The 13,258-nt window shown below is 37.0% G+C and overlaps 1 protein-coding gene across 1 annotated transcript in view; it reads right to left on the bottom strand.

Annotated features, from left to right (window-relative positions):
• The window catches only part of HMCN1 (hemicentin 1), a 546,435-nt gene that overhangs the window by 105,083 nt on the left and 428,094 nt on the right, over nucleotides 1-13,258 (bottom strand). The window contains exons 69-70 of the mRNA XM_055582953.1: nucleotides 4,262-4,458; nucleotides 595-676 (exon numbers count right to left, since the gene is read on the bottom strand). Of these exons, the coding sequence (XP_055438928.1) occupies nucleotides 595-676; nucleotides 4,262-4,458 (279 nt within the window). The remainder of the gene's footprint in view (nucleotides 1-594; nucleotides 677-4,261; nucleotides 4,459-13,258) is intronic.

The following is a 13,258-nucleotide window of genomic DNA, read 5'->3' as shown; positions in this document are numbered from 1 at the left end:
TTAAAACAAAATAATTAAAAATAGGCCAACAGACTTATACAAGAATGTCTATAATAGTGCTGCTTATTATGTTGGTGAAAATATAGAAACAGCCAAAAATAAGGAATGTATTAAGTAAGTAATGGCATGTTCATAAAATTGGAAATCATGCAATCGCTAAAAAGTAATGTTATAAAAATATATATTTTTTTGACATGAAAACATGTTCAACATGCCACTGAGATAAAGAGTTAAATACTATATGCCACATGATCACACTTCTGTGACAATATTTATATGTAAAAAGGTCTTATTCTGTGTGATGAGATTATGAATACTTTTTATTTTCATTTTTACTCTAATTTATATTCTATGATTTAAAATCAATTTATATGAATTACTTGTGCAGGAACAGACATATAACTCAAAAATCCATTAAACTACTCCCATGACCACATGATCAGTCAAATATAAAAATCAAATTTGCAAAATACATATTTCCTAATATATAAACATAGTTTTATGATGTGTTGGATAGCGGCCCTGGGTTCCATAAATTATGCCTTTTAATTAGGTATAAGTGTATGACACTGCAGGACATTTTGCCAGCGTTACCATGCACTCTCACTAAATACTCTTTATCATCATCTCCTGCAGGACTGGATGCCAGACATGTGTATCTTCCTGTATCTTCCACCTGTAAAATTCAAATAAGTGAATTGCACAAGGTTAAAATACTGGTTTTGACGATGAGAATAAATATCCTTAGAACAAATGTAAGGACCCACACAAAGCAAGATATCATTAATATAGCATGATAATTAAAATTTAATAACTGTCTTAACATTTGTATTTAGCACTCTGATACTGAGCATGGCTCAGCATCTCTGCTACATGTAAATCTATGTATTTGACATAGATTTTAAGAGGGTTTCAGGGCACCTGTTCCCAATAAAATCTTTTTTTGTTGTTAAAAAAAAAAAAGAAATAAAAACAGGGTTTCAGTATTTGATCTCAGAATGTTTGCATGTTATGTATGTTAATGATGTCAGAGAAGGCAGATACATACAGGGCACAGCACCACATATGACACAAATACTACTCAGTATTTTTTGAAGAAGTAAGTATTTATGAATTTAAATTGCAGATTGCAGAATTCTATTGGAGGCTTCCTGAAGCAAGTAAAACACATTAACCAACCAACCAACCAACCAAAGTAGTAAATAAAAATCAGGTTATTTTAATAAAGAACATTAATACCATATTTTTAATATTCCTTGATATCCATAGTGAAACAATATAGCTATGTTATGTAATTTGGCTGTAAATAAGTCAGGCTGACAGAAAAATCTATTTCCTGACTAAAACCAGAAACATTTCTTTAAAAATGCCCATGCAGAGTTTCCACTGAAGTGTTAGACTTTATTCATATTTGACACTGTGTTAACACAGGCCATGCTTAAATAAGTGAAAAGTATACACTGAAAAACAGATGGTCTTCCTACTGTGAAAAATGTATTTTCAAAAAATAGAAAATCCTGTTTTCATTTATTACTTGAATACTCCTAGAATATTGAGAATATTAAAATTCTTACTTCAAAACTGACTGTATGGGTTATTGAGAAACTTTTTTTTCGGTAGGGTGCATAGACTCCACTGAAAAAATTTTAGATTAGGATGTTAAGACTAGTATGTCTGGAAAATTACTAAATATAACTTTAGAAGAGTGACAGTCACATCGTCCTTCAATTAAGAATTAAAAGGGATGCACTACTGCCTGGAGAATAATTTCAAAGTTGCTCGTCATATCTTGAAAACCTCTAAAAGTCAGCTCTTCTCCACCAATACAGTCTATGCCCCAATTATATTGTCCCCAACACTTGTCCTGACTCAGCCAAACTTGCACCATCATTCATGACTGTTCTTAGATCTTACCTCCTCCAAGAACCATTTCCTGACAACTTACACCCTTCTGAATACTGATAATTACTATCAGTAGCTACATTTTCTAATGTGTGTTCTCTTAATAGGGTGTTTGAAAAATTATCATCAACCAGGTGTTTTAGAGAAAGATTTTGCAGTTATAGACATGCATAATGGCTCACAAAGGAGAGAAAGGTAGTTTTTCCAACCTGTTTGTCACAGAAGGAGAGTTTGATGGAAAATGTCTTAGCAAACTCTCGTCTTTCACCACACAATTTGGAATTTGCAAAATATCCATTATGTACCAGGCATAATTATGTGCAATAGATACATACACAAAAAGACAAAGTGCAGGTAACTAAGATATAATTTAGTAATATGGGCTCTGACAGAGATAAAATAAAACACAGAGGAGCAGAGGAACCACGAGCAGTCTTGGGACTTGATCATATTTAATTTTTTAACTCTATAATGTTTTAATGGTTTTCTGTTGTTTCTTTTCCTAAGTTTATCATGTGTGTAGTTTTATTTTTCTTAGACAACTGAAACCTTTTTGAAGGCTGAGAAATGTCTTATGTATTATATTTGTGTTCTTCACAATAGCTGCACTATGTGGGTCACCATTTAACTCTTGATGGAAACTCTGTCTTGTTTTAACATAACTCTTCATTTTCACATTTAAGACCTAATGTAATGTGGCCTTATTTCCTTTTAGAGCTTTATTTACCATGATTCCTTTATATTTATGGTTCTGGTGCACACTTCACTGTCTCCATGCTATTCCTTAAGTTACAAAATTCTTTGGCTTCCCTTTTGATCAGTTGAAATTACAGCATTCAAGTATTCTGATTCAGCAAGTGGTTTGATAGTGTGACCTGAGTTTTTTCCGGGTTACTAAAATGCTTGATGGAGAGAAGAGGGAAATGCAAAGTCTGTTCTCTTTAATGTTAGAAACAAGAAACTGGGCCGACTTCCACTGGCTATGCTGTTGAATCAGACCCAGGATTGAGACCAATTCCATCACTGAGCCAGTGATAAGTACTGGATAGGTGAATACTTAATCTTTTTCTGTCTGTTTCTGGATTTGTAGAAAGGGGATAAAGGCATTGCCTTACCAAGTTGTCACAGTGGTCATGGGTGTGATAGAGCTCATAGCCCAACATAAGACTGACGCAATTCATAACCCTCAGCTCTCTTTTCTAGGTCCCTTTCTTTTCCATTTCTTCAGTGAAAATGTACATGAAATATGATTAAGTAATGTGTTATTCTACCTTTAAAGAAATGATGACTATAATAACAATAAAAGCAGCAGTAACAATAATCATTCGAACTCAACTTTAGCATCTCTGCATACCTGTGGCATCGGTCTAAGCACATCACTTTAGATTATCTCTAAAGCTTCAAGTACATAAGTTCAGCATTGTTCCTATTTTGATCCTGAGTTAACAGATGAAGGCATTAGGGAACATACGGATAATATTTGTAACATAAGGTTTGCCTCTGTTTTCAAAAGAGTATATTGTTACAAGACACCCGAGACATACTTCTCTTTAATATATTTACATTTCAGATTAATTTCCTTAAACATAAACTAAAAGAACAGTCAATTTTATTGAATTGACCATTTTCGGAAAAATTCCATCTCTTCATATTTTCATGTTTGTGAGTTCATTCTGAAGATCAAAAGTGCCCTTTGAAGCCTCTTATACACATATGTTTGACTGCTTTTTGCCATTTCTATAAAGGGCTGCTGCTGCTGCTGCTGCTGCTGCTAAGTCATTTCAGTCATGTCTGACTCTGTGCAACCCCATGGACAGCAGCCCACCAGGCTCCCCCGTCCCTGGGATTCTCCAGGCAAAAACACTGGAGTGGGTTGCCATTTCCTTCTCCAATGCATGAACGTGAAAAGTCAAAGTGAAGTCATTCAGTTGTGTCCGACTCTTAGCGACCCCATGGACTGCAGCCCACCAGGCTCCTCCATCCATGGGATTTTCCAGGCAAGAGTACTGGAATGGAGTGCCATTGCCTTCTCCACTATAAAGGGCCACATGGCACAAATCAAGAGCTTCAGGAAATACACTATCACTTACTGCATTGTGAAAACTTGAAAAAAAAATATATATGAAGGTATCTTGCTTCCTTCTATACTTAATCTGATAATTTCACTTCTTTGTTTTAGTCATGTCACTTTGTAAGGGTCTATTCAATCATGCATGTCATAGAACAAATCTACCCTTGCTAAAGTCACAGAAATCTGTGATATATTCAGACTCCAAGACAATTTCTCCAACACTCCCCAGAGATTAGCAAGTAAGAAGTTTAACCTAGGACAAAATAATCATGTGAACTCTGAACTAACCTGAGTACTAGATATTCGAAGAACCTCTCCTCCTCCAAGAGTCTGCATCTGATCCATCTGTGGAAGGGGTCGACCATCTTTCATCCAGGTAATCTTAGGAGCTGGGATTCCAGAAGCCATGCAGGTAAGTTCAAGAGGATTATTAACAATTACTGACATCTCTATGGGTTCTTCAGATCCATTGATATGAGGTGGTTCTATTTAAAAGGAATTAAAGACAACAACAAAATAAACTTGCTGTTTGATAAGATACTGCAGTTTAGAAAAACTTTAAAAATTCAACTCAAATTTATCTTTGTACAATACAAATTGATTCAGGCAAGGATACCAAAATGAGAATTCCTTATTATCATTTCAGTATTATTAATGAGATGTTATTTGTCATCCGCATTATTTTATTTTATTGTAGTTTAGTGTTGGTTGCTCAGTCAGGTCCGACTCTTCATGACCCCATGGACTGGAACCCACCAGGCTCCTCTGTCTATGGGATTTTCCAGGCAAGAATATTGGAGTTGGTTGCCATTTCCTTCTCCATTATTGCAGTTTATTGAGGAACAATTTATTAAGTGTCAGCACTATGTAAAGTCTTTGTGCATTATCTATTCACTGGCACTATTTTTAAAGAGACAGATCATTCTTATAATAGATCATGAAGTAAACGGCAAGCCATCAAAGGTAATTAAAGCTCAGCAACTGAGATTCAGATAATTAGAGCAGTCTTACTTAACTGTGAAGATTTGAAGATGATAAAAACTAAACCCATCTTGTACTATTTTTTAAAGAGTTACTTAAATATAGTAGTGTGTTTTTGCACCTTTAAAATATCTATTGTTTCTGCAAAAGCAATAAGCAAATGCTATGAAATTCTGCAATTATCTTTTCCATGCAGAACTTTAACAGGAAACAGTGACTAAGCAGAAGAAAAACAGTTACATTTGGAGACTATTTCTGCATAAAACACATTTGTTATGTCTGGGCAGAAATAATTTCCTCTTTTGTTATTTATACTTCTAAATTACCTTTCTCAAGAGGATGTTAAAGAATCTAAACACTTGGAGGAAACATTAAAGTTTCTTAGTCCAACTATTCCTAAGTTTAAGAATCACTTTAAAACATATTTCCCTTACACTAATCATTCAAATTTTCTATGAAACTTTCCAGCTTACTATTTCACAAGGCAGCAAAAATAGCTGTTGGACAGCTCCAAGGATTAGCTGTGTGTGTGTGCGTGCACATGTGTGTGTGTTTTAAATCAGGCACATAGTTTAGAGCAGAGGTTCACAGTAGGAGACAGAGAATCTGGAATCAAACAGCCTGATTTTGATTCCTGGCTCCAACAATAATTAGGTTAGATTTGAACAAATCTTAAAAAAAAAAAAATCACATATTATTTAACTAAGAGAATTGTGAAGATTCAATGAGATAATCTATGAAGTATATTTCTTTTGTGTTTCTGAATCTGTTTTATAGTTAAAGGTTTATTAATTTAATAAAAACTTTCTTAAGAAAGTTATAACTACTACTAATATACTACATCTGTTGGTGTTATTATTAAAAACTGCCTCCTAGATTTCTTAAAAAACTAGGAATAAAACTACCATATGATCCAGCAATCCCACTACTGGGCATATACCCTGAGAAAAATCATAACTGAAAAAGACACATAATTGAAAAAGCAATCCCACTACTGGGCATATACAACTGAAAAAGACATGTACCCCAATGTTCATTGCAACACTATTTATAATAGCCAGGATAAGGAAGCAACCTAGATGTCTGTTTACAGATAAATGGATAAAGAAGTTGTGGTATATATGATGGAATTCCATTTGAACTATTTCAAATCCTAAACGATGATGCTGTTAAAGTGCTGCACTCAATATGCCAGCAAATTTGGAAAACTCAGCAGTGGCCACAGGACTGGAAAAGATCAGCTTTCATTCCAATCCCAAGGAAAGGCAATCCCAAAGACTGCTCAAATTACTGCACAATTGCTCTCATCTCACATGCTAGCAGAGTAATGCTCAAAATTTCTCCAAGCCAGGCTTTAACAGTATGTGAACCATGAAATTCCAGATGTTCAAGCTAGATTTAGAAAAGACAGAGGAACCAGAGATCAAATTGCCAACATCTGTTGGATCACCGAAAAAGCAAGAGAGTTCTAGAAAAACATCTACTTCTGCTTTATTGATTACACCAAAGCCTTTGACTATGTAGATCACAATAAACTGTGGAAAATTCTTCAAGAGATGGGAATAGCAGACCACCTGACCTGCCTCCTGAGAAACCTGTATGCAGGTCAGGAATCACCAGTTAGAACCGGACATGGAACAATAGACTGGTTCCAAATTGGGAAAGGAGTACGTCAAGGCTGTATATTGTCACCCTACTTATTTAACTTATATGCAGAATACATCATGAGAAATGCCAGGCCAGATGAAGCACAAGCTGGAATGAAGATTGCTGGGAGAAACAGTAATAAACCTCAGATATGCAGATAACACCACCCTTACTTTACGGTAGAAAGTGAAGAGGAACTAAAGAGTCTGTTGATGAAAGTGAAAGAGGAGAGTGAAAAAGCTGGCTTAAAATTCAACATTCAGAAAACTAAGATCATGGCATCTGGTCCCATCACTTCATGGCAAATAGATGGGGAAACAATGGAAACAGTGACAGACTTTCTTTTCTTGGGCTCCAAAATCACTGCAGATAGTAACTGCAGCCATGAAATTAAAAGACGCTTGCTCCCTGGAAGAAAACTGACCAACCTAGACAGCATATTGAAAAGCAGAGACATTACTTTGCTGACAGAGGTCCATCTAGTAAAAGCTATGGTTTTTCCAGCAGTCATGTATGAATGTGAGAGTTGGACTATAAAGAAAGCTGAGTGCTGACGAATTGATGCTTTTGAACTGTGGTGTTGGGAGAAGACTCTTGAGAGTGCCTTGGACTTCAAGGAGATCCAACCAGTCTATCCTAAAGGAAATCAGTCCTGAATATTCATTGGAAGGACTGATGCTGAAGCTGAAACTCCAATACTTTGGCCATCTAATGCAAAGAACTGACTCACTAGAAAAGACTGACGCTGGGAAAGATTGAAGGCAGGAGGAGAAGGGGATGACAGAAGATGGGATGGTTGGATGGCATCACTGACTCTATGGACATGAGTTTGTGCAACCTCTGGGAGTTGGTGATGGACAGGGAAGCTTGGCATGCTGCAGTCCATGGGGTCGGAAAGAGTTGAATGTGAACTGATATATAGATATAGATGCAGATGTATATACCCAGTAGAATATTACTCGGCAATAAAACGGAATGGATTTGAGTCAGTTCTAGTGAGGTGGATGAACCTAGAGTCTGTTATACAGAGTTAAGTAAACAAGAAAGAGAAAACCAAATATCATATTAACACATATATGTGGAATCTAGAAAAATGATATTGATGAACCTATTTGAAGGGCAGGAATAGAGATTCAGACATAGAGAACAGACTTATGAACACAGCAGGGGTTGGAGAGGCTGGGACAAACTGAGAATAGCACTGAAATATATACATTACCACATATAAAATAGATAGCTAATGAGAAGCTGCTGTATAACAGAGGGAGCTCAACCTGGTGGTCTGTGACAACCTAGAGGGGTGGGATGGGGTGGGAGGTGGGAAGGACCTTCAAGAGGGAGGGAACATTTGTGTGCTTATGGCTGACTCATGTTGATATATGCAGAAATCAACAAAACATTGTAAAGCAATTATACTCCAATTAAAAATAAATTTAAAAATACTGCCTCCTAAAATTTGTACCTATGGTCCTTGTTTTTCTTGCTGGAAAAAAATAATATATAATTAAGAACTCAGAGTTTCTTAACTATTGTCCCATATGACCACTCTTTTTCAGTTTTATCCATCTTATGATATATTGTGGTCAAGATACATTTTCTTAAGTGCATTTTAGATCAATCCAAGATTCTTTGTTTAAAAGATGTTAGTGTCTCCATGTTGCTCACTGAATTAAATAAAAACTCATCATGGTTTCCAAGACTTCTACAATATAGCTTCAATCTCTCTTTATAACATTATTTATTTTTAATACACTTTATGTAACTTAGATTTCAAATTAGACTACTACTCTCCCTCGACAAGTTCAGATGCCTCTTGGTCTACAACAAACTCTACAATTTCTATCCCTTTAATAGCAACCCACTCCAGTATTCTTGCCTGGAGAATCCCATGGACAGAGAAGCCTCGCAGGCAACTGTCCATGGGTTCGCAAGATACAGGCATGACTTACTGACTAAACCACCACCAGCAATATTCATAGTATGCTGTTTGTATCACTCAAAAGCATTGATCAGATTCTGTTTGACTATAGGCAATTCTTTACTCCTCTCATTTTTTCATTATTTACTATGGGTAAGTCACTGTGGATACAAAGATTAAGTAAGTATGGCCTTTATCCTCAGAAGATTATAGTACTAGATTTAAAGACTCAGCAATAGCAGCAACAACAGAAACAGCATGTTTCCAACTGTTTCAAACCCCAGCCATCATATCTCACATGTGTTAAGTGATTGCAAACACATTTCACTCTGTATCTTATGACTAGTGAAAGTTGCTCAGTCCTGTCTGACTTTTTGCAACACCATGGACTGTACAGTCCATGGAAAGCTCCAGGCCAGAATACTGGAGTAGGTAGCCTTTCCTTTCTCCAGGGGATCTTCCCAACCCAGGGATCAAACCCAGGTCTCCCACATTGCAGGCAGATTCTTTACCAGCTGAGCTACAAGGGGAGCCAATTTGTCTTACAATTTGGGCAGGATAGGAGTTGTTCATACTCTGATGACTCCAACACTTATATTTCTAGCCTAGATCTCTTTTCTGGGCTCCAGATATACCCAGTTACCAGGTAAGAATCTTCAGTGGGTTCTTTGAAAACAGCTTCCAACTCAACATATACTCAGACTGAATCTGTGACCCTATTCCTCAAAACCTGGTCCATTTCCAGCACTCCCTGCATTTATGTGATGAAACTGCCAATTGTTCAGTCACATAAGCCAGGAACTGGGTGTCATCCTTAATACCTTCTTCATCATCATCACTTCCCTACATCCAAATCCATAACCACTTCTTAATACTTTTACCTGAAGTTATCTTTTGAGTACATCTTTCCTTCTCACCTCCATCACTAATCTGAGTTACAATGCCATTTATTTGGACTAATATATCTTGGCTATAGGTGCATACTGAGTATCATTTACCTGTTTCTTTTATGTTAACAGAATTCAATCTTGTGAGGGCTGTCATTGTGTTAAAAATTACATTTTCTAGCCTTTTTAGTAGGTAGTAGATGGAGTGGCATGTGAAGAATCTAACCAAGGAGATGTAAGTGGAAGTAGTTTTGTGAGAATTCTAAGAAAATCCTGAAAGGGACAATTTTTTGCCTTCCCTATTTTTCTTGCTCTACCGGGCTTCCCTGGTGGCTCAGAGGTTAAAGCGTCTGCCTGGAATGTGGGAGACCCCGGTTCGATCCCTGGGTTGGGAAGATCCCCTGGAGAAGGAAATGGCACCCCACTCCAGTACTCTTGCCTGGAGAATCCCATGGAGGGAGGAGCCTGGTGGGCTACAGTCCATGGGGTCGCGAAGAGTCAGACACGGCTGAGCGACTTCACTCGCTCACTTCACACTCGCTGTTGCAACTGGTGATGCTGGGGGTGAGCTGTGATGCACGATCACAGGCTGAGCATGATGTTGAAGCCAGGGGCCAAGAGAACTGTAAAGACTTGAACTGCTGAACGAATGCAAGTAGTGCCCAGCTCCAGACATCTCGTTCAGTGAGAAAAACATAAGTTCTTTCTTTAAGTCAGCATGTTTAGACTCTGTTAATCACAGTTAAACACCATTCCTAATGATACACTGTCTCTCAGAGTCCATTTTTGTCCTGCTCCAGCCCACTCTCTACTTTGCAGTCAGTGATATTCTCAACCTGCAACTCTATTCATGGCATTCCCCTTATTAGAACTTTTAAAGATTTCCCGTTGTTCTAGGACAAACCCCCAGATTCTTAATGTGGTCAACGATCCCTTCACGGTCTGAACCTGTCAATTCCCTCCACCCCCAACCCCAGCTTTATTCTGCACAATCTTCTCCCTTGTTTTTAGTATTTTAGCCACAGCAGACTTTTCTGAACTGCTAACACACCGTGAGATCTCCCACCAGATGGATGGAGTTGAGTTGAGACTAGCAGTTCCCCAAATTAGGATATTTACATTCACATTTCTAGTAGAGTACAGACTGAAGCTTTGCAGGTTTTAATGGAACTAGCCTTCAACAGATGCTGAAATGCTAAAGCTGCTTATCTTTCTGTTGAGCGGTTTTCAAACCTGTTTTATTTTAATCCTTATACATCTTGCAGGAGGGCAGGTTGTTCTTTGTATTATGACTCTAACAGCATTATTGTTACTTTCCTTTTTGTTTTCTACATCCATAAAAGCGCCGGGCTGTGATTCTGCTCCTGGGTTCTTGAATTCCTGGAGAAGTATTCCTTCTCTCTGTCTCCACTGCCACATGCTGCACTAGGCCCCTGTATTTTTAGGCCTGTATAACAGACGTTTCAAGTCATTCTTCACTATGTCATCAGAGGGATTTTTTTGGAAGTGAAATCTGATTGTAACATATTCCTGCTTCTGCCTTCCTAATGAGGTCCAGATTTTCAGAGTCTCTTCACAGTACGGCTTCTGTCCAGGTATATTTCCTGTCGCGCTCAACTTCAGTGAGCACAGAAAACTCAAGCTTTATCACTCCTCGGTGAAAAATGGACACCTCTCCTCACTCTTCAGGACAGTTTGACTTTTTAAGGCTTAGATGTCTCCTTAAGGGGATCTTCTCTGAACCTTTCCATCCCACAGAATTTTCACCATATCCTTCCTATCAAACTCAAAAGTCATCACTTGTTCTATATCTGTGTTCTCCGCTGATGCCGGAAGTTGAGGGCTGAGACCACATCCTGTTTATTCAATGATGCATTCAAGTATATTTCATACCATATGGCACATAGTAGGTGTTCAATGATAATGTGCTACATGATACTAGAAACATGCTGGGCACATAATAAATAGTCAATAATTAATATGTGAATAATTAATGTACAAGATCATATTTATGTCATCTCCTGGTATTCCTCATAGTCTGTGAATTGCTATATAGGAATGTGTTATTCCACCCTTCTTCACTAACACACACTTTCTCCTGTCTTCTGTCTCTAAATATTCTGGAGCACTGCCTCCGTTATCACCTTTCATTCTGTGGAACACTCATCTACACCACCGTATTTCTGTGTGTTTATTTGATATTGTTCTGTTTCCTGCTACAGTTAAAACTCAATTTAGTCCAGCTGATAAGTACCTAAATCTATTCAGTTCAAGCCAACAGATAAATATTATGTGTCAAATGCCATGCTCAAGCCCAGGGAATACAGCAGTATGTAAAAAGGGTACTGCTCATCATGGAGTTTAACTAAGGATGAGACGGACTTTTAAGGTTACACAAATAATAAGAGGTACTATGAGAAAGTTTGTAGCACATCCTAGAAACATTTGGCCACCAAAATTCTTAATTTTTCCTTGTGGGGCACATTTTGTTGAAAAAAAAAAACATTAACGAGCCTGAAGTTTTATTTCAAACATTATGAAAAAACAAACAAAATTCCAAAAAATTATTGATCGTTGAAATAGTTCATTTCTTTCACATTCATTTCTTCTCCCAATAAAAATGTTTTACTTCTAGGAAAAGATATTTTCTCTTTGTACTATTTGTTTGCATGTAGAACATTGGAATACACATTTAAAATATTTTTTGTGTGTGAAATAATGCCATCTGCAGCAGCATGGGTGAACCTAGATATTATCACACAAAGTGAAGTAACTCAGAGAAAGACAAAAAGCATATATAACTTACATGTGAAATCCAAAAGAGTGGTGCAAATAAACTTATTTATAAAACAGAAATAGAGTCATGTATGCAGAAAACAAACTTGTGGTTACCAGGGAGGAAAGGTGGAGGAGAGATAAATTGGGAGATTGGAAATGATATATACACAATACTACATATAAATAGGTAACAAGGAACTACTGTATATCACAGGAAACTCTACTCAATACTCTGTAATGACTTACATGGAAAAAGATCCCAAAAAAGAGTGGATACAGGTATAACTGATTCACTTTGCTATAGAGCAAAAGCTAACACATCATTGTTAATCAACTATACCTCAATAAAAAAAAAATTGTTTTTAAGTAAAAAAAAAAATCCCTAATCAAATCTAGGCAAGAATTATTCAACTTGCCAGGTTGGCTTTTTGAAACCATATACAAGTGTATATATCTCTACAGTAAAATTTTTCTTTCATATATATATATATATGTACAAAAGAAGAAATAGAACTAGATCATTTGAAATGACCATTAAACTATAATCTACAGACTGGATCATTTAAAGGGTGTGGAATAACACAATAGCATAAACATTATGCTTTTCCATTAAATTACTATCATCAGAAGAGACTTTAGTTCTGTTATTGTTTATAGTCACTAAGTAGTGTCCAACTATTTGTGAACCCATGGACTGCAGTGTGCCAGGCTCCTACGTCCTCCACTATCTCCTGGCACTTGCTCAAATTCATGTCCATTGAATTGATGATGCAATCTAAACATCTCATCCTCTGCCTCCCCCTTCCCTTTTTGCCTTTAATCTTTCCCAGCATCAGAGTCTTTTCCAATGAGCTGGCTCTTTCTATCAGGTGGCCAAAGTACTGGAGCTTCAGCATCAGTTCTTCCAATAAATATTCAGAGTTGATTTCCTTTAGGATTGACTGGTTCAATTTCCTTTGCAGCCCAAGGGACTCTCAAGAGTCTTTTCCAGCACCATAAGTTGAAAGCACCAATTCTCTGGTCCTCAGTCTTCTTTATGGTTCAACTCTAACATCCGTACATGAATACTGGAAA

Source organism: Bubalus kerabau, chromosome 5, assembly GCF_029407905.1.
Source record: "Bubalus kerabau isolate K-KA32 ecotype Philippines breed swamp buffalo chromosome 5, PCC_UOA_SB_1v2, whole genome shotgun sequence".
Lineage (NCBI taxonomy): Eukaryota > Metazoa > Chordata > Mammalia > Artiodactyla > Bovidae > Bubalus > Bubalus kerabau.
Note: the sequence above shows the minus strand (reverse complement) of the source record. Positions and strands in the feature narration are given on the sequence as shown.